This window comes from Scyliorhinus torazame, chromosome 7 (assembly GCF_047496885.1).
Source record: "Scyliorhinus torazame isolate Kashiwa2021f chromosome 7, sScyTor2.1, whole genome shotgun sequence".
NCBI lineage: Eukaryota > Metazoa > Chordata > Chondrichthyes > Carcharhiniformes > Scyliorhinidae > Scyliorhinus > Scyliorhinus torazame.
Window position 1 is genome coordinate 71,886,212 of NC_092713.1, and position 27,740 is coordinate 71,913,951.

Sequence of the window (27,740 nt, forward strand, 5' to 3'; positions counted from 1 at the left end):
TTAACTCCATGATAGATTTTGGGGTTCTGAAAATGCCTCTCTCATAATAATTGGGGGCTCATGGGGGATGAAAGTCAATCTATTGGATTGGCTTTTGTGAACTTAAAGACAGTGAAGGATTGTGGCTTTTCTGGTGTGGTATTTTAGTTTAAGTGTGTTGTGGACAATGGCTCTTTCAGAGGCTCAGAGGTTTTTGGTGGTGGAGAATGTCACACGCAGTACCTTAAGGACAGAGACGAAAAGCAGACTGTTAGATTTGGCAAAAACATTGCAGTTAACATTACCTGACAAAATGCGAAAAGATGAGGTAATTATGACGGTGGTTAAGCATTTAAAGTTGCCTGAGATAGAGTTGGACTCATTGGAAGTGGCAAAAATTCAGTTGCAAATTAAACAAATGGAACATGAGAAGGAATTAAATTGGCTTTAATACGAGAAAGAGAGAGCGGAAAAAGAAAGAGAGAGAGAGGAAAAAGAAAAGGAGAAAGAAGAAAGGAGAAAAGAAAGAATAGCCCTAGCAGAACAAAAAGAAAGGCAGATACAGATCAGGGAAAAAGATAAAGAGAGGGAGTTTGAACTTCAGAAAATAGCCATGAAACATGAAAGTCAGTTAAAATTGGCAGACGTAAAGGGAAACGTACAGTTGGATGATAGTGATGAGGATAGTGAGAAAGAGCGTCATAGTCGAAGGCTTGGTGGGAATCTATTTAAATATGTTCAAGCTTTGCCAAGGTTTGACGAGAAGGAAGTGGAAGCCTTTTTCATTTCATTTGAGAAGGTAGCTAAACAAATGAAATGGCCACAGGACATGTGAGTATTACTGATTCAAACAAAGCTGGTAGGTAGAGCTAGTGAAGTGTTTGCATCACTACCGGAGGAGGTATCTGGAACGTATGAGGAGGTGAAGAAATCCATCTTAAGTGCATATGAGCTAGTGCCTGAAGCTTACAGACAAAGGTTTATAAATTTAAGGAAAGAATTTGGTCCAACATACATGGAGTTTGAAAGGCTCAAATAGAGTAATTTTGATAGGTGGATAAGGGCTTTGAAAATAGACCAAGCTCTCAGAGAATTTATACTTTTGGAGGAGTTTAAAAATTCAATTCCTGATGTAGTGAGAACTCATGTGGAAGAACAGAGGGTTAAAACTGCGAGATTAGCAGCAGAAATGGCAGATGATTACGAATTAGTTCAAAGATTGGTTTCCGACATCAGTTTCTGCCGGTGAGGGATAGAAACTGAGGACATGAGAAATACTCGTAAAGGTAAAGGTGATCTGATGGGAGACAATAAAGAGAGTGTACCTCAGATTAAAAAATAAATCCAGGAGGGTGGAAAAGAAATGAAAAGTTTCAAATGTTTTCACTGTAATAAACTAGGCCATGTAAAGTCACAGTGTTGGTGGTTGATGAAACGCACTGGGAAGGCTGATGTGGTAAACCAGGATAAGACAGTGGGATTTGTTAGAGTGGTAAAGGAAAGCCCAAGGGAAGCGAAGGAGGTGCAAACAATTGTACAGCCTGTTCAAGAAGTAATTGTTAAGAAGGTGCCAGATGTCTTTAAAGAATTTACTTGTGTGGGTAAAGTTTACTCCTGTGTTTCAGGAGGAGTAGGTAAATAAGTCACAATTTTAAGAGATACAGGGGCTAGTCAATCTTTAATGGTAAGAGATGAGGAATTATGTAGTTTGGGAAGAATGTTGCCAGAAAAGGTGATGGTATGTGGAATTCAGGGTGAGAGGAGTAGCGTTCCATTATATAAGGTAAGGTTGGAAAGTCCAGTGAAGAGTGGTGAAGTGGTAGTAGGAGTAATAGATAAACTATCTTGTCTAGGAATACAGTTTATCTTGGGGAATGATATAGCTGGATCGCAGGTGGGAGTGATGCCTACTGTGGTTGATAAGCCAGTGGAAAATCAGTCAACTGAAGTTGAAGGACGAATATCCTGGGATTTTTCCGGATTGTGCAGTAACAAGGTCGCAAGGTCACAGGTTAAGACGAGGAGAAATCAAAGAGTGAAGATGAAGTTGAAGTGCAATTATCAGAAACGATTTTTGATCAGATGATTGAAAAAGAACAAGAACAGGTGGAGGATGAGGCGCATATTTTTAGTTCAGGAAAATTGACAGAGTTACAACAGAAAGATATAGAAATAAAACGGGTATATCAGAAAGCATATACAGAAGAGGAATCTGAGAGTATACCAGAGTGTTATTACCGTAAAAGTGATGTCTTGATGAGAAAGTGGAGACTTGTACATATGCAGGCGGATGAAAAGTGGGCAGAAGTTCATCAGGTAGTATTGCCGGTAGGGTATAGAAAGGAGGTGTTGTGAGTTGCACATGAGGTACCAGTGGGAGGTCATTTGGGAATAAGGAAAACACAAGCTAAAATCCAGAAACATTTTTATTGGCCTGGAATACATAAAGATGTAGTTAAATTTCGTCAATCATGTCACATATGTCAAGTGATAGGGAAACCTCAAGCAGTGATAAAACCAGCGCCCTTAATACCCATTCCAGCATTTGAGAAACCTTTTACGAGGGCCCTAATTGATTGTGTAGGACCACTTCTTAAAGCAAAAAGTGGGAATCAATATCTTTTGACTATAATGGATGTGTCTAAAAGGTTTCCAGAGGCCATTCCAGTACGTAATATTACAGCTAAAAGGATTGGGGAGGAATTACTTAAATTCCTAAGTAGCTATGGACTACCCACAGAAATTCAATCGGATCAAGGATCAAATTTTACTTCAAAGTTATTCAAAGAAGTTATGGATAGCTTAGGAATAAAACAATTTAAATGAACTGCGTAGCATCCAGAATCGCAGGGAGCGTTAGAAAGGTGGCATCAGACATTAAAGACAATGTTGAGGGCGTATTGTCAAGATTATCCAGAGGATTGGGATAAAGGAATCCCATTCGTATTGTTTGCAATTAGGGATGCACCTAATGAGTCTACCAAATTTAGTCCTTTTGAACTAAGTTTTGGTCATGAGGTAAGAGGACCACTTAAATTGATTAAGGAAAAATTGGTGGGTGAGAAATCGGAAATTACACTATTGGATTACGTGTCAAATTTTAGGGAACGATTCAATATAGCAGGTGAATTGGCTAGACGACATTTGAAAGTTGCATAAAATGTGATGAAACGGGTAGCGGACAAGAAATCCAAAGTTGTAGTTTTGCCAGTGGGGATAAAGTTTCAGTGTTTTTACCAGTGGCCGGTGAGCCTTTAAAAGCGAGGTCTTGTGGACCGTATCAGATTGAAAGGAAATTAAGTGAGGTGAATTATGTGGTAAAAACACCAGATAGAAGGACGACTCACCGAGTGTGTCATGTGAATATGCTTAAAAGGTACTTTGAAAGGGAAGGAGAGAAAAGGGAGGTTTTAATGATTCTAACGCCAAAGTGACGAACCAAATCCAGATGACAGTGAATTTGACATACCTCAAATTAAATTGGAAAATGAGGATGTTCTTAAAAATTGGGATGAATTGTTAAGTTACCTTCCAGAGGAAAAATGAACTGACTTGAAAGAATTATTGATATCACATGGGCAAGTTTGTAGAGATAAATTGGTAAATACTAAAATGGCTATTTATACATGATGTAGATGTGGGAAATGCTGTTCCGATCAAACAACATCCATATAGACTTAACCCTTTAAAATTGGCACAGGTTAACAAAGAGATTGAGAGTATGCTTAAAATTGGCATAATTGAAGTGGGTTGCAGCCAATGGAGCTCACCCATAGTGATGGTACCTAAACCAGACGGTACCCAACGGTTGTGTGTGGACTATCGAAAGGTGAATGCAGTTACAAGAACAGACTCTTACTCTATCCCACATTTGAAGAATTGCATTAAGAAAGTGGGACAATCTGCTTTTATTTCCAACTTCCAGACATGGCAGGAACATTTAAAACATCGTATGGAGTTCTTCTTTCGTCTTCAGGAGGCGGGCTTGGTGATGAACCTAGCCGAAAGTGAATTTGGAGAAGCCCAAATCACTTTCCTTGCAGAGTTTCCGATTCCCTCAAGACGAAGGGAAATAATGCGATCTCTTAGCATGAATGAATTTGATCGAACCTTTGTGCAAAAGATTTGTTGCGTGGTTGCTCCACTGATGAAATTGCTGAAGACACGTAAAAAATTTCAGTGGACAGCGGACTTTCAACAGGCATTTGACTGCCTGACAGCTGTGGTAGCCAATGCTCCTGTATTGGAGAATTGCAAGGGACTCTGTGGTCAGATTGAACTAAAGTATCTGATTCTGAAGAGAAATGCCGAGGAGTAGAGGAATGGATGGATCGTGCAGAGACTTTGTTCAAAGAGACTGTCAATTGAGAAGGGTTTCGGTTGGAGGAAGAAGAACAAAGAAAAATGGACTATATTATCATACCTGTTTGCGTGTGTTGTTTTTTTTTAAACGAAAAGGTATGTTTACTGTGTACATTTCTTCGTGGATGGTGGAAAAGTGAAAAATGAAACCATCTTGAAGTTGATGGTTTATTTTTTTTCTTGGGGGGAGGTGTCATGTGAGAGTGCCTTTAAGAAATGGATGTTTAAGCAATGTACCTTTAAGAAATGCAGTGATATCAGAGTGTGGGTGAGCTTGGTTTTAGTTCAGCCATTTTGCAGTTTAGTTTCAATTTGAAAAGAGCTTGGGTGTGTGTCTGTGTTTGCAGTGAGCTGGATCTGCCATGAAAGGCTATTTCTGGTCATTTGGGTGATTTAAACTCATAATAGTAAAGCCTTTAACCTGATGTGTTTCTGTTTAAAGGTGTTAAGTCTCATGGATCTTGAAAGGAATAACTGAAGGATTATTTAGTGTTGTAATACTTTCGGGGTTATCTTTGAAGTAAGGGATGTTAAGAGATCCAATGTTTATTTAAGAGGTTAAGTTGAGTTCATGGAATAAACATTGTTTTGTGTTTAAAAACCCACGTGTCCATAATTGTAATCCCACACCTAGGGAACCAGCTCGGAAAAGCAACAATAGCATTAAAGGGGGATGTTGGTTGAACTCCATGATACATTTTGGGGTTGTGAAAACGCCTCTCCTATAACAAGTAGCCATTAGTTCCACAATAATTGTGGAAAAAACAGTCCACTACTAGCAGTGGTCAGGTCAACAGAATGATGAGTATTTGAAGGATTTTAAATACATCATCACCAGCATATTAAAAATCTGGTTCAGGGAAGCACGGTGGCGCAGTGGTTACCACTGCTGCCTCACAGTGCTGAGGTCCTGTGTTCGATCCCGGCTCTGGATCACTGTCCGTGTCGAGTTTGCACATTCTCCCAGTGTTTGCGTGGATTTCGTACCCAAAACCCAAAGATGTGCAGGCTAGTTGGATCGACCACGCTAAATTAGCCCTTAATTGGAAAAAAATGAATTGGGTACTCTAAATTTAAAAAGAAAATCTGGTTAAGTATTTTATTTAGAGCTTCATAACGAAGTTGCTTCTTGATTTTCTTTGCCTCTTATCCTCAATTATTACTGGTATTTAATAGAAAATGGTAATCAATGTGATACTATTATTCAAGGGAGGAAGGGATAAACCAGGAAACTACAGTCCAGTCAGTCTAACCTCAGTGGTGGGGAAACTATTGGAAGCAATTCTAAGGGACAAATAAATATGCATTTGAAGAGGCAGGGATTAATTAAGAACAGTCAGCATGGCTTTGTTAAGGGGAGGTCATGTCTGACCAACTTAATTTGATTTTTCAAAGAGGTGACCAGTTTGTAGATGAGGGAAATGCATTTGATGTGCCCCCCTGGGTCGATCCAATCACGGGGGCGGCATAGCAGCACAGTGGTTAGCACTGTTGCTTCACAGCTCCAAGGTCCCAGGTTCGATTCCCGGCTTGGGTCACTGGCTGTGCGGAGTCTGTACGTTCTCCTTGTGTCTGCGTGGGTTTCCTCCGGGTGCTCTGGTTTCCTCCCACTGTCCAAAGATGTGCAGGTTAGGAGGATTGGCCATGATAAATTGCCCTCGGTATCCAAAAAGGGTGGGTGGGGTTACGGGGATAGGGTGAGTGTGGGCTTATGAAAGGTGTTCTTTCCAAGGTCCGGTGCAGACTCGATGGGCCGAATGGCCTCCTTCTGTACTGTAAATTCTATGTGGTCTACGGGACCTCACCAAGGCTTTTGATAAGGTTCCACATGGGAGACTGTTGGCAAAGGTAAGAGCTCATGGGATCCAAGGATATTTGGCAAATTGGATCCATAATTAGCTCAGTAAGTGGCAGGCAGCAGAGGGTGAGTCAGAGGCTACAGCTAGGATATTGTGTGCAGTTCTGGAATTCACATTATAGAAGGGATGTGATAGCACTGGGAAGGGTGCAGAGGAGATTTACCAGGATGTTGACTGGGCTGGAGAGTTTTAGTTACTTGGAGAGATTGGATAAACTTTGATTGTTTTCCTTGGATTAGATGAGACTGAGGGGGGGGGGGGCATGATTGTATAAAAGTATGAGGGCCATAGAGAGAGTAGACAGGAAGACACTTTTCCCCTTAGTGGAGGGGGCCTAGATTTGAGGTAAGTGGCAGGAGATTTAGAGGGGATGTGAGGAAAAAATGTTTTACCGAGAGGGTGGTGGGAGTTTCGAACTTGCTGCCTGAAAGAGTGGTGGGTGCACAGACCTCATAACATTTAAGAAGCATTTAGATGTGCATTTGTGATTCCAAGGCATACTAGGCTACGGGTCAAGTGCTGGGAAATGGGATTAGAATGGTTAGGTGGTTGTTTTGATTGACACAAACTCGATGGGCGGAAGGGCCTTTTCAGTGTTTTATGACTCTATGACATATCTGAAATCAATATAACTTTCTTGTGGGAGCTCCATTGTGAAGAATTGTTGGGCAAAGAGATTATGACATTTTAGCACTGAGATGGACCAGTCATCAAAAAGAAATAGCAGAGTTCCCCCTTCCAATAAAAGGAACACGTGATACATGAATTAGTGATCACAGTTGGGGAGAAGTACCGTAGTTATATACAGGCCAGAAAGGGCTAATTGACCATTTGATTGAATTTGTGCCAAATGTTTGCTAGAACAGCCCAAAACTAATCTCATTGCTTGGTTGCTCCCATTTAGAGCTGAACTCCAGAGGGGAAGTGAGTGTGACTATCCTTGACATCAGGCAGCATTTGATTGAAAGTGGCACAAAGGAGTCCTGGCAAAACTGTGAATCGGGGGGAAAACTATTTGCAGGTTGGAGTCATACCTAGCACAAATGAGAGTGGTGTGGTTGTTGGAGGGGTTAGGAAAACAAAGGTAGTTTTAAGGGATTTATAATTGTATTGGTAAACACTAGAAGTTAGGTAAACATTAGAAATAAGGTATAATTTTAGCAGTATTTGTGTTCCAGGGAAGGGTAAAACCTATAGTTAATTCATACTGGACAAAGTGTTTGTTTGTGTGGGGGTTGGTTAAGTTCCAACTGTGTTTCTAGTGTGCTTAGAGAGGGTTATGGTATGAAACATAAATAAAAGGCATAAACATGTGGCCATTGTTTGGCAACTGGAGGTCCTTGTAAGGTAAAAAGCTTTTGAGTTTTAATTTAGGTAATTTGAAATTAGTTGGAGACAGAATCTCGGGAGTGAATATCTCTCAACTATGCCAGAAGATATACTGGACGGGTTAGGAGCTGCAAAGAGGCAGGCTTCCTCAAGCACAAGTTACAATCCAGATAACCAAGAAATTGGGACAGAAAGAATACTTAAGACATCTGAAGTTAAAAGAACAAAGAGAACAGCAGAGACCAGAAGATGTTCAGAAGATTTCCCGGAAAGCAAACAAAGTATTCTGAGTTAAAGAGACAATTATAGTAATTAGATTTAAATTGGGACATCAGACTTCAGATGTAGATGAAATGTTTTATGTCATTTTACTGCCACCTGGCAATTAAAAGTTAAAGTAATTATGAGTTGTTAAGACAAAGAAATCCTGAAGGGGTTGGTGTGAAATCCTGGACTGGATTTGCTGTTAAAAGTGGGGCAGAAGCTTTGTTTGTAAGTGTCATTCTTAAAACCTGGTATGGATATTGGAATGCAAGCAGCTACAGGGAAGCATCACTACGAGAGAAGATTTTTAAAGCATGTTTTTGTGGGTGGAGTTTGGAAACTCTCATGTGATCATCATCTGGGGGATTCTGAGACATCATCCACAAACATTCACTTGGAGTTCAGAGTGAAGAGTGTATTTGCCCACAGTGATCTTGTGTGCTTATAAAGGGTCTTTGTGTTAATGAGACCATCCAAATTCAGCATTTGGCAATTTGAAGGTTAAAAGTTTGGATTAGAGTGTGTTTGACTGCAGTAGTGATGTTTTTGTTAAAAAAACATATTGTTTTGTAAGACCAGATCGTTTTTAGGATCCAGAGGTGAAATTGACCAGAGTGATGTGTTTTCAGCCTGGGTTAATGCAATGTTGTTTGACTAGTTTGTTTGGAGCCTGGGGAGTTGATTTGTTTTCAGTTTGGGAGATGATTGCTGGGTGGAGCTAAGGTATTCAGACATTTTGAGAAAGCTTTTTTGAGTTGTGTTCTGATCTGACTAACCCTTTAGACCACAAATAAGGTCTTTCTCACAGTACGATAGTTAAAAAAGAGTAATAGAATTCAAAGCAGAACAGACATGTCTGAGCATAAGGGGGAATCTGAAACAAACCACAAAGACATCCAGCCAGATTCTGCAGGGGTTCTAACAGGAGCCAAATCAGTCTGGAAAGCAAATATTACTGTGCCATTGGGATGGATTGAGAGTTGTGTGTTTTTTTTCCCCTTGTTGTTTAACTGCGATCGCAATTAAGGGTACGGTATTTATTGTATTGAGCAGTATTGTTTAGGGGGTATGGTATTTATTGTACTGAGCTGTATTGTTTAAGGGGTATGGTTATTTATTATAATGAGCAGCATTGTTTAAGGAGTATGGTATTGTATTGAGAAGTATTGTTTAAGGGGTATGGTACTTATTGTATTGAGCAGTATTGTTTAAGGGGTATGGTACTTATTGTATTGAGCAGTATTAAAGAATAATTGTAAGCTTGTCAAATAGTTTGAAAAGTTTTGTTTTATAACACCAAATCCCAATTTCATTGTGCAATCACTCCTGGAGCAAAGTATTCATTCCACACGGTCTTCCAAAAATAAAATAATGGGGTTTTGGTCCAGTATCCGAGCCACTGTTAGGATCTGGTCTGGGATCGTAATAGTGTTCATCCTAAAGTGTGCATCCCCTGTGTGTCATTGTTAGGCTGAGGGCGGGGGGGGGGGGGGGTGGATTGGAGTATTGCATAATAATCTACTTTTTCATATTTAATTTTTTTTTCTTGTTAAAACTAATTAGCTGCCTTAAGACTGTTCCTCCACTTTTTATAAGTGTTGGTAAAAGCTAAAGTTTTTAAAGCCATGGTTCCAGTCTAGGAACTTCCTGTCCAGTTATAACATCAACTGAGATTGTATCGGAGCTCAGTCATCTCAGTTCCAGAACATCCTTGTAGGAGTTCCTCAGGGTAGTGTCCAAGTCCCAACCATTTTCAGCTGCTTCATCAATGACTGTCCTTTTATCATAAAATCAGATGTGGCTGGTCACTGATTATTGCGCAGTATCCAGCACCATTTACGACTCCTCGGAAAAAGAAGCAGTCCATGTCCAAATGCAGCAAGATTGAACAATATCCAGGCTTGAGCTGACAAGTGGCAAGTAACATTTGCACCATAAGTGCCAAGCAATGGCCATCTCCAACAAGAGAGAATCTAACCATCACTCCTTGACATTCAATGGCATTACCATTGCTGAGTACACCGCTATCAACATTTGAGGGTTACTATTGACCGGAACTGAGCTGGACTAGCCATATAAATACTGTGGCTACCAGACCAGGTCAGAGGCTAGGAATCCTTGGGTTAGTAGCTCACTTTCTGTCTCTGCTAAGCCTGTCTGCCGTCTACAAGGCTCAAATCAGGGGAAGAATGGAATACTCTCCGCTTGCCTGGATGAGTGCAGCTCCAACAACACTCAAAAAGCTTGACACCGTCCAGGACAAAGCAGTCCGCTTGACCAGCAGCCCATTCACAAGCACTCACTCCCTCCACCACCGACGCATAGAAGCAGCAGCTACATGATGCACTGCAGAAACTCATCAAACCTCCTCAGACAACACCTTCCACGTCCATGACTACTACCATCTCGAAGGACAAGGGCAACCGACAGTGCTCGTAATCACCTTGTGACCATTTATTTAATAGTAAGGAAATAATTGCTTCTTGTACGTTAATTTTTGTGATTGCTACCAAATTTAAAATATTCTCCCTTTAGTTTCATTTGAAAGTTAACCCCTTGGAAATGGATGGTATTTTTGACTGCATGCTTGTAAACTTACTGTACGTTCTTAGTTAATCACCGTCAGTCAGAACACTTGGATGAGCACCACACTTGGCCTTGGTGCCTTTATAACCCAGCGAGAGCAAATAAATTCAGTTCAGGTTCTCGATCTTCATCATGGTCAGTGAACTCCGTTAGCGACTGTGTATACATGTAACAGTTGGGTGGGTACAGAACAGAGGATTAGACTTGGCTGTGAGGTCGCCTCTTGACAAATGTCATTGGAATATGCAGTCTCTAAGTTTGCAAATAAAGGAAGGCTGCTTGGGATATTGGAATGCTGATACATTGAACCATACCATTTATCTGCCATAGAAATAATTAAAAATATATTTGCAATTACTAGAAAGCTGAGTGTAAATTAATTTCTGCATTATTCTTCCTTAGAAAAAATGTCTAGAGCATATTATTTTGATGAAGTCACAATGTGAAAATATTTGCTTTTGAGTAACCATAACCTCTTGCGGAATTGCTATTTTGGGTACTTGTTGGATGACCTCCATGATATTTCCTCTTTTCACTGCTTCTGTTTCTAGTTGTTGCTTTGAATTGAACATTATTTTTCTGTTCTAAGGTCTTATTTTGACAGACAGGCGAGAACTTTGCCATCTCTCTTCCCAGACCTTGCGAATAAGGGATGGCTTCTGGAAAAGAAGTTGATATTTTTCTGAAAACAGTGTAGTTTTATCTAGTCTCAAATGTTCAGAAACAAGGATGTCATTCAAGTTTATTATATCCAAGTTCTTCCTTTAAATTAATTTTGGATGATACGTTTCAGTTGGCATTTATTTTACAGGAGGAGCTGGGCCAATTGCTTCCTATGATGGCACATTCTCCTTTGTAAATATTTGCATCTAAATGAGCCCATGGGCTCAATCTTTCGGCCTTGCTGCACCGTAAAAGCAGCTCGCCTGCACAGCTTGGCCAGTGAAAACCGGGAGACCCCGTTCCCGGGATCTACCCGGCTCACAACGCCTCGCAAGATTCAATACAATCTTGTGAGACATTGCAAGGAGAATCATGCCCACAATGGGCAGGATCAGTATTTGGCAAACCTGCATATTAGAGCGAGGCAGTAAACCGTACTCTGATGTGCAGATTAACCAATGTACCTGAGGCTTTGGGATTCAACCCCTTCGCCTCGGGGATCTTGATCGAGCGGCATTTGGTACTGGTCCCCACAAATGGGACCAGACGGAACGGCACTCGTGGCGATCTCCAAGCGATCAGAGGCCCCCAGCTGCAAGCCCTTAAGGCAAGGTGGTGCCCTTGGCAGTGCCAGCCTGGCACCCTAACAGTGCCACCTGGGTGGCAGCCTGGCACTGCCTAGGTGGCACTGTCAGCTGGCAGGGCACTGCCAGGATACCAGGTTGGCAGTGCTAAGCTGGCATTTTTCTGCATGCGTACGATCGGGATTTCCTGGTGTGAGTGTTGGGGATGCGTGGGGGGCCAGGGCTCCTCCCATGTTGCATTTGGGCTGGGGGGAGGTCGGGGATTTTTTTTGTGGTCCGTGGAAGTCGTCTCTCGCTATAATGGGGGGTTTCAGCAAGCGGAGCTTAAAAAAATGGGGCTATGTGCGGCCTCTTATTCAAAGCGAATTGAGTTGAATAGCCATGGATTTCTTGGCACTGAGTGTCGGGTAACATGCAGTTAAACGCCCTCGCTCCGGAACTTTGACTGCTTTTGGGAAGATCGTGCCCCATGTGTATGTTGTTACCATTTATTTCCCTTTCCCTCCAGTTTTTAATCCCCCCCACCCCCCCAGCCTGGCTTTTGGTGCATCTTCCAAGTTCAAGCACTCATACCACTATGGGGCCTTCTGTTTTAAACATGTCTGTGCAACATAGTAGAACATTTCCATGCTTAAAACTTCCATTGCCTTTTCTTTCACTTCTACAGATTGATACAGTGAATGGTGGGCGAGTCGGAGCAGCAGAAGCTGCTTTATTTTTAAAAAGGTCTGGCCTTTCTGACCTAGTGCTTGGAAAGGTACAACTTTTTTTTGTTATCATTCTGGTTCCTGGCTGAACTTAAAACGTTGATGCATGAGTATCATCAGTTTATTGTATAATGTTGAAACAAGTAAATTATTCATTATAGTAACTAGTTTGTCGTATTGTAATGTTAACTCTTTAAAAAATACTGTGTGCCATTTTCACCTCTAAATCTCTTGTCTTGTTCACTGTTTGTCAGTACCCTATTTTATTCTGACTAATTTAATTATCTCCTACTTACTCTACCTACATTTACCTTATTTAATAGAGCTCTTTTTGAGTAATCTATAGAATTTAAAACTTGCTTTTCTTGTTCTTTCTTCCACTTGAGGATATTTAATATGTCAGGAACCTGAATATCAAACCCCACTGATCGTCTTATAATTTAACTTTACCCCATTCAAAGAATAATTATTGCCCTGTGGGGATTATCAGTTCTGTTTCCATACCATTCTCTGTCTATTCTCTATCCAATTTACATTTTGATGCAGTTTTCAAAATAATAAGAATGTGGATTTTCCTCACTCTTAATTGGGCTGCGTAAGTATTCTATAGAATCAGTAGCAGCCTTATTGTACTTCCCTAACATGCAAATGTATCATAATTGTCCTTTCACAATCCTCTGCTGTATCATGCCTGAACTATTGAGGATATCCAACTCTTTCACTGTTTTATTCTGATTGCAGCTTTTGTGGATAATTAATAAAGATGTTAAAGTCAAAGGCAATAAGAATAGCATGGCCTAAATTATGTTTTTAGGATACTGTTGATAAAATGTGTTGGTAAAATTCATTGACTAAATTTTGCCTTTTTGTTTCTGAACTTTACTGTAGTTTTCAAAGGTTGCAGAATCCGGTTATCATAATTGTGATTGCTAATCAGTAAGCTGTACTTACATTTAAAAGACACTCTGAAAATGTGCAATGTTTTTAATCTACCAAATGTGTTTTTCAGATTTGGGAATTAGCTGATGCGGATGGAAAGGGGTTTTTAAACAAACAGGTATTTTAAAAAGATTTTAAATTCAGAAAAATTGTAACTGCTGCCTGATTTACTTAGTATTGTGCAATAGTATACATCTTTAGCATTGTTATAATTGTTTTGATCTTGAGTCAATTTATTTAATTGTTATTTAATTTTCTTCAGGAATTTTTTGTTGCCTTAAGGCTTGTAGGCTGTGCACAAAATGGACTTGAGGTCTCTCTGAACAGTTTACACCTTTCTGCCCCAGCACCAAAATTTGTAAGTAAATTCATTTCTTCTTCTTTGTAATCTGAAATGGCAGCAGTGTTTTGACCTTTTGGCTGCAGTCCAGGAATTCAGCCTGGAATTTATATGTTCTCATTTCACAGAATCACAGAATCCTACAATGCAGAAGAGGCTCTTCAGCCCATTGTGTCTGCACCAGCGCCTGAAAGTCCCTCACCTGCACACCTAATCCCACTTGCCAGCACTTGGCCCATAGCCTTGAATGTTATGGCATGCCAGGTACTTTTTAAAGGATGTGAGGCGTCCCGCCTTTACACCCTCTCAGGAAGTGCATTCCAGATCGTCACCACTCTCTGGGGGGAAAAAAAGTTTTTCCTCAAATCCCCCTAAACCTTCCACCCCTTACTTTGAACTTGTGTTCTCTCGTAACCCTTCAACTAAGGGAATTTTCTGCACCCTATCCACCCTGTCCATTCCCCTCATAATCTTGTACACCTCAATCAGGTCACCCCACAGTCTTCTCTGCTCCAGAGAATTCAATAATTATCTGAATCTGAGTACTGCTTTTAGGCTCAGCCCAAAACTGATGGAATTCATTCTCTCTCTCTCGTTTTCTCTCTCTCGTTTTCTCTCTCTCGTTTTCTCACTCTCTCTCATTTTCTCTCTCTCTCGTTTTCTCTCTCTTTTCTCTCTCTCCCTCTCTCGTTTTCTCTCTCTCTCGTTTTCTCTTTCTCTCTCTCTTTCGTTCTTTTTCCCTCAGTGTCTGTCTCGCTCTCTCTATTTATTTTCCTACCCCCACATTTTCCCATCATTACCCTCTCTCTCTCTTCCTGGCTCTTCCTCCCCCATCTCTCCCTTCTGTTCTGTCTCTTCCATTGTCTCCTAGCTTTGGGGCAGCACAGTAGTTAGTACAGTTGCTTCACAGCTGCAGGGTCCCAGGTTCGATTTCTGACTTGGGTCACTGTCTGTGCGCAATCTGCACGTTCTCCCCATGTCTGTGTGGGTTTTCTCCCGGTGCTCCGGTTTCCTCCCACATTCCAAAAATGTGCAGGTTAGGTGGATTGGCTACGCTAAATTGCCCTTAGTGTCCAAAAAAAAGGTTAGGTGGGGTTACGCAGATAGGGTGGAGCTGTGGGGATAGGATGGAGATGTGGGCTTAGGTAGGGTGCTCTTTCCAAGGGCTGGTGCAAACTCGATGGGCCGAATGGCCTCCTTCTGCACTGTAAATTCTAAGATAATGATAAAAGGCTTTAAAAAAAAAAAATGATCATGGTTTTTGGTCCCTCTCCATTCATCCAAACAAATAATGCATTAAGGAGCTAAAGCAAGAGAGTCGTGGGATTGGTTTATATTTACAGAACAAAATGTGGATATTGTTCACATGACTGTTCTACCAAGATCACTGCAATTCTTATTGATGAATTTTGTCATTTTTTATTTTTAGAACGATAGAAACAGTCCATTACCGGCTAGTGGCTCAGCACCTATTGATGTTCCCTGGGCTGTGAAGGTACAGCATTGAAATGTTGAGTTTTAACATCGACTTCTTTTGAGATTTTTGACCAACCAATAAAAGATCTGTGACTGAAAGTGAAATGTAGCTTGACAAATGAACTTTTAAGAATAATTTTTAAAAACCAAATGCTTCATGTACACCGAATATATATTACTTAAGCAAAGAATTCGGTGTTTAGGTTTTAAATTATTTTTTTGGGCAATCTATCCGTTATTCCATTCTTAATATCTGGAAACTTATAAAACAGTCAATGAAATTGTGGACATTTCGAACTCTTAAACTTTTTGTATGTGAATTATCAGACTCGTGAATTAAGTTGTTTTCCTTTTAAATGTCTTCAAATGTCATTGTAAATAATTTTAGTTAAAAATATGAATGTACATTTCCATCTCTAAAGCAATGAGAGTTCTTGGTTTGTAGTTGTTAACTTACATCTGTATTAATTTATGAACTGCAGTTGGAAGAAAAGGCGAAGTATGATATAATTTTTGACAGCCTTAATCCTGTGAATGGTTTCCTATCTGGTGACAAAGTGAAACCTGTGCTTCTCAATTCTAAGCTACCTGTGGATGTCCTGGGAAGGGTAAGAACAATACTATCCTTGCACATTGTGTGGTAGTCTATAGGGAATTGTGCTGAAAAGTGCTATTTGTTGTTGAAGAATCATAGAACTGTGCACATAGAAGCAGACCAATAAATCTAAGTGGCTTCTTTGAACAACAACCTTGGTAGCCCGACTCTGCTGCTGTTTCCTGATATATCCCTGATTTTTTTTTCTCCTTCATGTATTTGTCCAATTTTCACTTGAAGGTTATTTGAACCTGTATCTACCACCTTAATAAGCAGTGCTTTCTGAATCCTAACCACATGTTGCATAAAACGATACTTTCCCACTTGTCACCTCTGCCTCTTTTGCAGACACTTTGAACCTGGCTATCGACCCTTCAGCCATTGGAACCAGTTTCTCTTTATTTGCTCTGTCTAAATCCTTTGTGTATTCAGTCATTGCTGGAACCATTCTTGTAAACCTCATGTGTACCCCTTGTTGCTCTTATTAGCCTTAGTTTTATTAGCTCTAATTCTGCCACCTTTGCTCACGAGTCGCCAGGTATCTTTCTGATACCGCCACGTGGTTCAAGCTCAAGTAATGATTAATAATGCAGCACACCGCTTAGTAAAAGTTAAATCAACGATCATTTATTATATACAGCAATAAATACTTATACAATAATCCTACTTCTAGACTATTACCTACCACTAAAGGCCAATACTTAACTTTGGTGATGGCTCACCAGGTCAGGGAAACGAATGGTCTATCGAATTGGGTCTGGCCTGCGGGATAAAAGGCTGGTACGGGTCGATAGTCTGGAACACCTATCTGGTAGCGATCGCTGGAGTAACACTTACTTGTTCTTTCGTCGAAGGGTCTCGAAGGTTGCGAGTAGGAGAAGAAGGGTCGATCTGAACTTGGCCCCTTATTTTTATAGTTCCCAGGGGCTTCCCGCCTCTCGGGGCGGACCTTGACCCTGGTTCCAAGTGATTGGACTTGGTCCCAATCACTGGATTCGATATGCTCCAATAATGGGGCGATTTCTTGATCGGGGGGGTGGTCGTCCACCTTTCTTTGTCTCAGCCACTGCTGGCGCTAAAAAGTCTGGATCGGCTTTATGTTGCTAATGTGTAGCAATTGTTCCCGGGGATGGCTGCTTAGTATGCAGATAGCTGGGTTGATGTGCTGTTCATGGTTGCAGGTATCGGTCTGGGCTGACTTCCCCAGAGCCGAATACACTGTTTTGCCTGCAGCTGTCCCTTTGAGTCCTGTTGGCTGATTTTCCCATCAGCCTTTTTTGTTCGCCATTTTAGATCGGGGTTTGACCATTTAACTCAGGAATCAGCCATTTTAGGTGGCTACACCCTCAAAAGCATTCATGTCTTCCTGATGTGGGGTGCCCAGAATTGGACAAAATACTCCAGCTGGAGCCCAGCTAGTATTTTTAAAAAAGTATTTTTCATTCAACTCCTTCAATTTTATACATAACAAAAGCAATAACAGGTATTCACAGACTCCACCCCCCCCCCCCCAGAAAATCAAACAGAAATCCCCCATCAGCTAGTATTTTATATAGGTTTAGCATAACGTCCTGGCTCTTGTACTCCATGCTGCTATTTATAATGTGCATGATCCCATAACTGCTTTGTTGACTTGCCCTGCCATCTTCACAGATTTTTGCACAGATCCCCTCGATCTCTCTCTCTTCTTGCACCCTCTTTAAAATTATACCGTTTAGCTGTATTGTTTCCCCTCATTGTTCCGACCAAAATATGTCAACTCATACTCTTTCTGCATTGAATTTCATCTGCTATGTGTTCACCCTTTCCATGATCCTGTCTGGTGTCCCCTTGAAGCCTATTATAATCTTCTTCAATGTTTACTAGACTTCCAAGTTTCATATCATCTACAAATTGTGTGTTCGTTGTAGGAATTATCACACCCGAACTTGCATAAATTGACTCATCTTCCATTTATTTCAGCTAATTTTTATTTATCCCATTGGTGTGTGCTCCATTCTGCCCTCCATTATCTCTCATGTTCCTTTTTCTCCCCTCTTTCTATAGCTGAGTGTCAATAAGTGCATGTGAAAATTACCAAAGCTGGACAAAGAGAATTATGGTTGCCATAACTTTGCCGCTATCATACCATTGGCAAGTGAGCTCGCATATGCATCAGTTCAAAATTGGTAGTATAGCTTGGATATCAGATTCTGACTAGACTAAAGCATTGTTGTGTGAGGTTCTTCTCTAAGAGGCATCTCATTATGGTTTTAGTTCACATCAGCTGCAGTGTAACACCAGCAGAAGATGAAACCAAATGTTAAACCTGCTGCGTCAGTTCCAGAATTCTTAAGTCTTTTATGTATAAAATATTTTTGATATACGAGGAAGATGTTCATACTTTTATAAAAATTAAAAAAAAAAAAAATTATTTCATGGGATGTGGGTGTCATTGGCTAGGGCAACATTCGTTGCCCATCTCTAATCACCCGGAGAAGATGCTGGTAAGCTTCCTTCTTGAACAGCTGCAGTCTAAGTGGTGTGGGTGCACCCACGATGCTTTCAGGGAGGGAATTCCAGGATTTTGATCCAGCGACAGTGAAGGAACGACAATATAATTTCAAGTCTGCAGTGTGTGATTTGGAGGGAAGGAGCAGGTGATCATGTTCCCATTTATATGCTGCCCTTGTCTTTCTAGATGCTATTGAAGGAGACCTGATGAGTTGCTGCAGTGCACCTTGTATATAATAAACACTATAATAATGGGGCTGGTTTAGCACAGTGGGCTAAACAATTGGCTTGTAATGCAGAACAAGGCAGCAGCGCGGGTTCAATTCCCGTACTGGCCCCCCCTCCCCCGAACAGGCGCCGGAATGTGGCGACTAGGGGCTTTTCACAGTACTTCATTGAAACCTACTTGGGGTAGCACGGTAGCATTGTGGATAGCACAATTGCTTCACAGCTCCAGGGTCCCAGGTTCGATTCCGGCTTGGGTCACTGTCTGTGCGGAGTCTGCACATCCTCCCCGTGTGTGCGTGGGTTTCCTCCGGGTGCTCCGGTTTCCTCCCACAGACCAAAGATGTGCAGGTTAGGTGGATTGGCCATGATAAATTGCTCTTAGTGTCCAAAATTGCCCTTAGTGTTGGGTGGGGTTGCTGGGTTATGGGGATAGGGTGGAGGTGTTGACCTAGGGTAGGGTGCTCTTTCCAAGAGCCGGTGCAGACTCGATGGGCCGAATGGCCTCCCGCACTGTAAATTCTATGATAAGCAATTATTATTATTATTCCACCATCCATTTGTGGTAAAGGGAGTGAGTGTTTATGGTGGTGGATGGGGTGCCAGTCAAGCAAGCTGCTCTGTCCTGGATGGTGTCAAGTTTCTTGTGTATCTGTTCCCTCGCAACAGGATTTCTTGTCTGAGGTGGAGCTTAGCATCTACAACCATGCCTTAAATACTTTTACATTCGAGCATTCTGAATTCCCAATTGGATTTCTTGGTGACTGTCTTATATTGATGGCCTCTTGATCTTCGCCACAAGAGGAAATATTGTCTCTACATCCACTTTGATCAAAATGTTTCATAATTGTCAAGATTGCTATTAGGTCACCCCTCAGCCTTCTTTTCTCAAGGGAAAAGAGACCTAACCTCATACTTTTTCCTGGTATGTACACTCACGCATTTCTGGTATAATGTATCTACAAAAACTGTCACAAAAAGTAAGGACTTACCCATTCCAGTGTAAGTAAATTTCTAATGATGTGATAAGTCTTAATTGCCAGCAAATAACCTCTCTGCCAGTGAAAATTAAGCGTGGAGTCTTATTTCTTCAGAATTTAATTATTGTTGGGAGATTTACAAAACAATTTAATTTTTCTTTCTCATTTATCTCTCACTTAATCCAATTTTTCTTTCCCTCTATTTTGCTTTCTATTCCTGATTTGATTTTGGATTGACTGTTCTAAGCACCACTTCCTTGTTCAGATTCTTTGTTGCTTAGAGACAATCCTTTGAGCTGACTGATTAAGGAGAGTTGCTTGTGTTATGGGCCAGGGTTTAGAGAACCCCAAAGTGTATCATGGAGTTCACCTGACCCACAACTTTTAATAGATTGTGGTGTGGGGAGCACATGGCCCACTCTACAGGTGTGGTACAGCAGAAATCGAAAAGTATTTGTTAAAGCAAAACAATATTTATTCTATGAACTCAAGTGAACCTTTTTAAAACATACAGTGAACATCTTAGCAACCATTAATTCAAATACAACCCCCAAAGAATACAACACTAAGTAATCCTTAATAACTTCCCAAACAACATCCAGAAGACAAAAGAAACACCTTTTAACAGAAGCACATTAGGTTTACATTCACTACTGAGAACATTTATAATTCTGAATTCACCAAATGATCAAAAGATAGTCTTTTCATGGCAGAGACATCAACAGTACACCTGCTTTGTCTGGCTTCAGCTCCAACACTGAAAACGAAACCATAAAACACCCTGCAGCAAACAGCCTAAATCGAAAGTAAAAAGCCGACAGACAGCCCAGCTCCACCCACCCTCTAACATCACTGATAAACACCCATTTCTTAAAGGTACATTTCTTAAGCACCCATTTCTTAAAGGTACTCTCACATGACACTTGTCCTGTTTGCAAAGGTTCCAGACCCTGGTAGGAAGCACTATGCTGGTATAGCTTTCTAATCACTAAATTTGAGTATACAATTCCATAGAACGTCAATGAGCAGTGTAATAAACAACTGTCACGCCATTTGTTCATGGCTGAGAGCAAATTCTGGTTAATTTGAGTCATAAAGAATGTTCAGTATTGGACTAGTTAAATGCTTACTTTATCTTTTATTATCTTTTAGGTCTGGGACCTCAGTGATACCGACCGCGATGGATTATTAGACCGAGATGAATTTGCTGTTGTAAGTTGCAAATTTATTGTACAGATATCTATTTTGGTGCAGCAGGGGTTGGATTTTATTTACATATGTAATATATATATGTATATACATTTACAATACAGATTGTGCAAGAAGGCTGTATTGAGTTATAAAAAAAAGTCTCTGATATCTCACTCAAGTTGTAATATCCTTTGGTCAGTTTCACATGGAATGGAGTCAAGGATTTGCAAGGACAGCTAGGAGCATTAAGGCCAATCTATCTGCACATCTACAATAATTTCTGACGAAGGGAATAGGAACACTGCCGATGTGGGGTAGTGTGACCAATTGTACCACCACCCTTAACACCATCTCAACTAGGAGTAGCTAACGCAACACAAAGTGGAGTTGAGGGATCTCTGTAGTTTGCATCATTCAGTTATCTGCTGTCCTGACATGTGGGAAGTTAGGAATTCTAATATTGATCAGAGAGCAAACTGCCTATTTATTGTTCCTCCTGACCCTGAAATGTGCTATTTTCTTGAAGTTTATTCTAGCATTTGTGATTTATGGCTGGAATTTCTGATCTGGTTCTTTTGTACTTTAAATTATCTTTCTAATGTTGGGTTCCTGTGCACAGGAGATGACAGACCCTCAGGAATAAACCATGTAATTTGAAATACAGTGCTCCTAGGTTTTGATTCATAAACCTTATGGGATAGGATAACTAGATTATAGTTTTACAATGAAATTTCAAAACACAAACATACAAGTGATATACAACATACAAGACATACAAGAGATACAAAAGTTGCCACCCAGGTTAATAGGGTTGTGAAGAAGGCCTATGGAGTGTTGGCCTTTATTGGTAGAGGGATTGAGTTCCGGAGTCAGGAGGTCATGTTGCAGCTGTACAAAACTCTGGTACGGCCGCATTTGGAGTATTGCGTACAATTCTGGTCACCGCATTATAGGAAGGACGTGGAGGCTTTGGAGCGGGTGCAGAGGAGATTTACCAGGATGTTGCCTGGTATGGAGGGAAAATCTTATGAGGAAAGGCTGATGGACTTGAGGTTGTTTTCGTTGGAGAGAAGAAGGTTAAGAGGAGACTTAATAGAGGCATACAAAATGATCAGGGGGTTGGATAGGGTGGACAGTGAGAGCCTTCTCCCGCGGATGGAAATGGCTGGCACGAGGGGACATAGCTTTAAACTGAGGGGTAATAGATATAGGACAGAGGTCAGAGGTAGGTTCTTTACGCAAAGAGTGGTGAGGCCGTGGAATGCCCTACCTGCTACAGTAGTGAACTCGCCAACATTGAGGGCATTTAAAATTTTATTGGATAAGCATATGGATGATAATGGCATAGTGTAGGTTAGATGGCTTTTGTTTCGGCGCAACATCGTGGGCCGAAGGGCCTGTACTGCGCTGTATCGTTCTATGTACCACATTATTCTGAGGTTGGAACGCATTAAATGCGGAAGCATATCTTAAGGGTTCCGATGCCTGAAGTTATGACACTGAAACTTGAACAGTACATTGGTATCAGCTTGAAATTCAGTGGCTCAGGTTTTGCAGTCAGCGGTGAGTAGACGGCAGTTGCTTCACACACTTATGCTTACCTGCAGGTTTGCAGTTAGCTTTGCACTGGAAGTTGATGTTATTAGGAAGCAAGCACAGTGCAGTACTCATCAAAGTGGATCTGGGACCTGTGGTAAGCAATAGTGTGTTGTCTTAACCAGTCAGATTGAAGAATCCTTCCTGAAAAAAACAACGTAAACCAGAAGTTAGAATCTTTAATTCCACGTCAAATAATGTGCAGAAAACAAAACAGAGAGGAAAAGAAAGATGGAATTGCGAAGGCGAGATAAGAGAATGGAATAACATTTTTAAAAAAATCTTCCAACAGTAGTGTATATGAAAGACTAAAGGCACAACATCGAGGGCTGAAGGGCCTGTTCTGCGCTGTACTGTTCTATGTAGTTACAAAACCAAGAGGTATGAGGCTTGATATAAATCTAGTGTACGTTACAATCCAGTTGGGGACTGTTAATATTTAAAGAAAAATCAGAACATTTTGTTAGAACCAATAGATTTACCCCCCCACCCCTCCCAAGATTTGATTATTTTAAACAAAAACATAAACTTTAGGGTATATGAAAGACTAAAATCACAACATCGAGGGCTGAAGGGCCTGTTCTGTGCTGTACTGTTCTATGTACCCACTTCAAAAATCTAATTTTCAGTGGTAGAGAAGTTGTTTGTTAGTTATGAAGACATATCCCACCTTTAACATTCACTTTTAAATGAATGGACAAGCTGTAGCTTTTTCTGCCGTGTTCAGTGGGTAAATACCACAATCCCTTTATGAATGTGAGTGTAAGTGTCTTGGCGAGATGCCGATTGTGGAACAGTCTGGAGGTGCAGGGCAAGTCAGACACTTGCTGATTTTTGTGTTTAACTGAACATGTGTGCTTGAACAAGGGGCTGGTTTAGCACAGTGGGCTAAACAGCTGACTTGTAATGCAGAACAAGGCCAGCAGCGCGGGTTCAATTCCCGTACTGGCCTCCCCGAACAGGCGCTGGAATGTGGCGACTAGGGGCTTTTCACAGTAGCTTCATTGAAGCCTACTTGTGACAATAAGTGATTATTATTATTGTTTATGGCAGTTACTGTCTAATCTACTCTTTCTACTGAAAAGTTTGGTCCAACACAAATTTGTTTTCAGCATTGAAGAGAAAACAATGCACTTCATCATTTAGCATTTTCACAAAATTAATGAGAGGTTGCTGAGCTTGAGTTTTGAATCCATTCAGTCTGGTTTCCATCATTGTTGAAAAACTGCCCTGATTAGCAGCAACAACATTACACATGACTGTAATGGAAATGCATTATTCTTAGTTGACTTCTGACTTGTTTGATTATTTTATCCTCCTCTACTGACACCTCGCTGACACTGCCCTGACATTGCTTCATTTCTACTGTCTGAATGTAGCTAGCTCATCTCCAGCAATTGCTTCGTCACTTGTACCTATGCCGTCACCCTTGAATTTCCCAAGGTCCCAATCCTGGCCTCTCCCATTCATAAGACTCATTGTACTAACATTCACCATGTACACCTTCTGTCCCCAAGACAACGGTTTAGATTTCAAAAATGCTTGCCTCTAAATTTGAAGAAATTCCTAATTTTCTAATATGAAAATTGGGTTCATAAATGTGCGTGTGTTGCATATATGCTTAAGCATGTGCATGCTGTGTATGCCATGCTGACATAACTTATATGATGCACATTGGTTGATATTTGGCAATAAAAATAAACCCAAGCTTTGAAGCCTGATTGTAGGGAACGAGGCAATGTTTCCATAATAAAATTTCATAGCTTTTGAATAGGATATTTATCCACTGATGCATGGTCATGAATTATTTGACGAACTCATGATGTTAAAGATTAAAATTGCATTATCCAAATAGCTAGGTGATGCCAAACATATGCATGCACCGTTGCCTGCTAGCAGAATCTAACAGAAATGGAAGTGTATTCCTGTAATTGAGATTCCTGCAATTGTACCTTTGTTCTAATGGAAGTGGGAATCAAGAAATATTTATTATTAAATTAGAAATGAATATGTTGCCAGATTCTTTTCTACACCTGCAAATCACTATCAGACTACTGGGGTCCAGAATTAAGAAGAATTTTCTGCAACTCCAAATTGACAAAACTTAAAACATCAAAAAGCAGAATACTGTGTATTCTGGAAAAACTGAAATAAAAATAAAAGACAAAATAATTGGCCAAAGGAAATAGTGATAGAGAAAGACAAGAAACAAAGGATATGCCTTGAGCAGGTGTGCTATTGACTGAAAACCGAAACATGTAAACAAAAGGAAACAACATGGCTGCTGAGATGGTGGTCTGGAATTGTTTAGCTCCTGTGTTGAGTACAGCAGGCCTAATCAAAAGATGAGGTACTATACCTTGAACTTCTGTTCATCTTCACTGGAACAATGCAGTAGATAGAGGAGAGAAATGTCAACATGAAAGCAAGATGGAGAATTAAAATGACAGGCTACTGAAAGCTCAGGGTCATGCTTGTGGACTGAATGGAGGTATTTCGCAAAGCGGTCACCCCATCTGTGTTTGATTTCTCCAATGCAGAGGAGAACACATTGTCAGTAGAAAATACAGTAATCTAGATTGAAAGAAGCACACTTAAGTCGTTGCTTCAGCTGAAAGGAGTGTTTGGGGCCTTGGTGAGGAGAGAGTAGGTAAAAAGGCAGTGTTACATCTCCTGCGTTTGCATGGGGAGGTGCCTTGGGAAGGGGACAGGGTGTTGGGGGTGACTGAAACATTCCTGTTCATATTCTTTCAAAAAAATTCACATTCACCCTCTGTTCCTGTTCCCCTGCTGTATGCTCTCTTGGGCTCAACCAATGGTGCACAATTCCAAATGTATTTGCTTTGCTGCATTTCTTACCATCTTCAACAGCTAGCTTAAACCTACTCCTGTGATTGTGTTTTTGGAGGCATTTAGTGTCTTCCTACTTGCGTCTGAACCCCAACTATGAAATATTTTGTAATGTTTGGCTATGTTAAAGAAACCATTTAAATGTATATTATTGTTTGTGTAGTATGAAGGAATGGCATCCCAAGTGCATGTGAGAAATGTAATCAACTTTGTTTGTGGGAAGCAGGTTTGGAGGCATAGCGTGTGCATGGAAGAGGAGCAAAATCTGTGCATGTGCACATTATATGTAGTGTTTGTAAAAGCCTGTAAGACTATGTCGGAAAGTTGAATTCAAGTACAATACTTGCTGCAGGTTTTCAGAAACTGCTGCATGCCTTGAAAGCTCCAAAGAACATTGTACAAAAAAATATGAGAATGTATTTATTAACTGTAATACCAAGGTTGTTTGTTTTCAAACATATCTCCAGAAAGGTATTTTCTGTCCACCTCTAAGCAGTTACCATCAGAATCCCCTGAGGCTCTATCTGTGTTCTCCTCTTTCATGTCCTCATACCTGTCTGACACAAAGTGAAAACCAAACCTCCTTAATCTCCACTTTGTGCTGCTGCGTCCAAGCTCTGCCCTAGCGACTTGCTCAGGCTGAGCCAGAAAGCACATTCTTTTTGTCCAGAGCTGAACTTAAAACCCCTCATCCTGACATTTCCCAAGACTGCTCATTTTTACCTTTGCAACATTGCCCACTTCCACTCGTATCTTCTGCCATTTATACCCTTGTTGGCACCTTTGTCATTTCTCCTTTCTGGCTCTGTATCCATAATCTCTCAAGGCCCTAAGCTTCCACTCACATTCTGTACTGCAGTAAATCTTGCCGCCTGATTTATCACTGCAGGCTTGTTTTTGTTTTGTTGAAATTTTTTATTTAAAACAAATTTGTAACATTCACAAGAGAAAAAAAGGCCCTGTGCAAAGAGTCTTAACAAAGTGAAAACGAACAATGGGAAAGAATACACATGTTAATAACGCACTTCCCCTATCACCTCTGTTTGCCCATGCCCCACGTGTTCAACTAAACTAACGTGGCTCTAACCCCCCCTCCACCCCCTCGGGTGCTGCCGCTGTCGGTTTCCTGCGCTGTTCCCTGAGAGTCTGCAAGCGACCTTCTACCCCGGGGGAATCCCTGGTCACTCCCCCTTGCCCACTTAAGTGCTTAAGTCTCCTCTGCTCTACTCCCCCCCCCCCCCCCCCCCCCTTCCCCCAAACCTCCCCTGCCCCCCGAGGCCTGACCTGCCAGGTCAGCCCTGCGCTTGGCCCTAGCCTGCCCCTCCTCCTACTCTCCCTGGTGCCCCCTGACCTACGCTAGCTACGCTGACCCCTACCCTTGGAGCCTGACTGTCTCCCGCCCGAATGCTCGGGCCCTCCCCCCACACAACAAGGACCCATTAACCTAATTGTATCTCCCCGTGCCCTTTCAGGTCCCTTAACCAGCCCCTAGCCCATCCCCTTATCAGAAGCCCCGATCTCCCGCCAAAAGGTACCAAGTGCAAGGCCCCCTTTGCAGGGCTCCCCCCTCGTTGCAATCTCCCCAAAACACCCTAAGCAGTGCGCCCTCCAGCCCCCGCTCTCTGTCCAGGCTGAAAACAATCTTGGATAAATCGTTACAGTACAGGATAATTTAACAAACCGCCGCCACACAAAAGCTCTGAGAGCCCAGAGTCCTTTAGTTCAAGTCCAGCTTCTTCTTTTAATAAAAGTCCACACCTAGTCAGAGCAAGGTTAACGGACCGCCGCCACTGTACAGCACTGAAAAAACTAAGTGCCCGTTAGGTCAAGTCCAGCTTCTTTTCTTTAGTGAAAGCCCAGACCTGTTCTGGTAGTAGTAATGGAGTTCCTCAAATGTAACCCAAAGCTTCGCAGGATACAGCATTCCAAACCCCACCTCCTTTTTGTAGAGGGCTGCCTTTACCTTGGTGAATCCTGCACGCCTCTTGGCCAGCTCCGTTCCCCAGTCCTGGTAAATGCACACCTCGCAGTTCTCCCATCTGCTGCTCCTCTCCACCTTGGCCCATCGCAGCACACGTTCCCTGTCAGCAAGCCGGTGAAAGCGGACCACGAAGGCCCTCGGTCGGCCGCCCGTCCTGGGCTTCCTTGCGGGGGCTCTGTGCACCCCATCCAACTCCAGGGGTCGAGGGAAGGCCTCCGGTCCCATCAGCGCCTCGAGCATACCCATCACGTATGCACCCACATCCGATCTCTCGCAGCCCTCGGGGAGGCCCACGATCCTCAAGTTCTGCCTCCTGGCTCTGTTCCCCAGCTCTTCAAGCTGCTCCTGCATCCTCCTCTGGCGGGAGTTCAGCTCCTCCACCTCGTGCTCCAGCACCGTTACCGTGTCCGCCTGGCTGGAGAGCTTCACCTCGACCTCCCTGAACGCCTTCTCCTGGACCGCCTGTGTCTCGACCATACGGTCCATTACTGCCCTCATCGGGCCCAACGTGACCCTCTTCAGTTCGGCGAAGCAATTCCTGAAGAACTCCATCTGTTGCTCTCTTGGCCAGTGAGCCTCTGCTCCCTGGTCCCTGCCGTCTGCCATGCTTCACCGCCCGGTCTGGGGTCCCCGCTGCTCCCGCTTCGATCCTTGCTGCTCCACTTGACCACTTCTGGTCCAGCTGTCCATACCCCGGGGGGGAAAGCCTCTTCCCTATCGTCCCCTCCACCGATTCAGGTC

The 27,740-nt window shown here is 41.9% G+C and overlaps 1 protein-coding gene across 2 annotated transcripts in view; it reads left to right on the forward strand.

Moving 5' to 3' along the window:
- Nucleotides 1-27,740, forward strand: part of eps15 (epidermal growth factor receptor pathway substrate 15) — a 341,920-nt gene that overhangs the window by 90,209 nt on the left and 223,971 nt on the right. For both annotated transcript variants that reach the window (XM_072510904.1, XM_072510905.1), the window contains exons 3-8: nt 12,294-12,383; nt 13,343-13,390; nt 13,535-13,630; nt 15,042-15,107; nt 15,571-15,696; nt 20,534-20,593. In XM_072510904.1, coding sequence (XP_072367005.1) covers nt 12,294-12,383; nt 13,343-13,390; nt 13,535-13,630; nt 15,042-15,107; nt 15,571-15,696; nt 20,534-20,593 — 486 coding nt within the window. The remainder of the gene's footprint in view (nt 1-12,293; nt 12,384-13,342; nt 13,391-13,534; nt 13,631-15,041; nt 15,108-15,570; nt 15,697-20,533; nt 20,594-27,740) is intronic.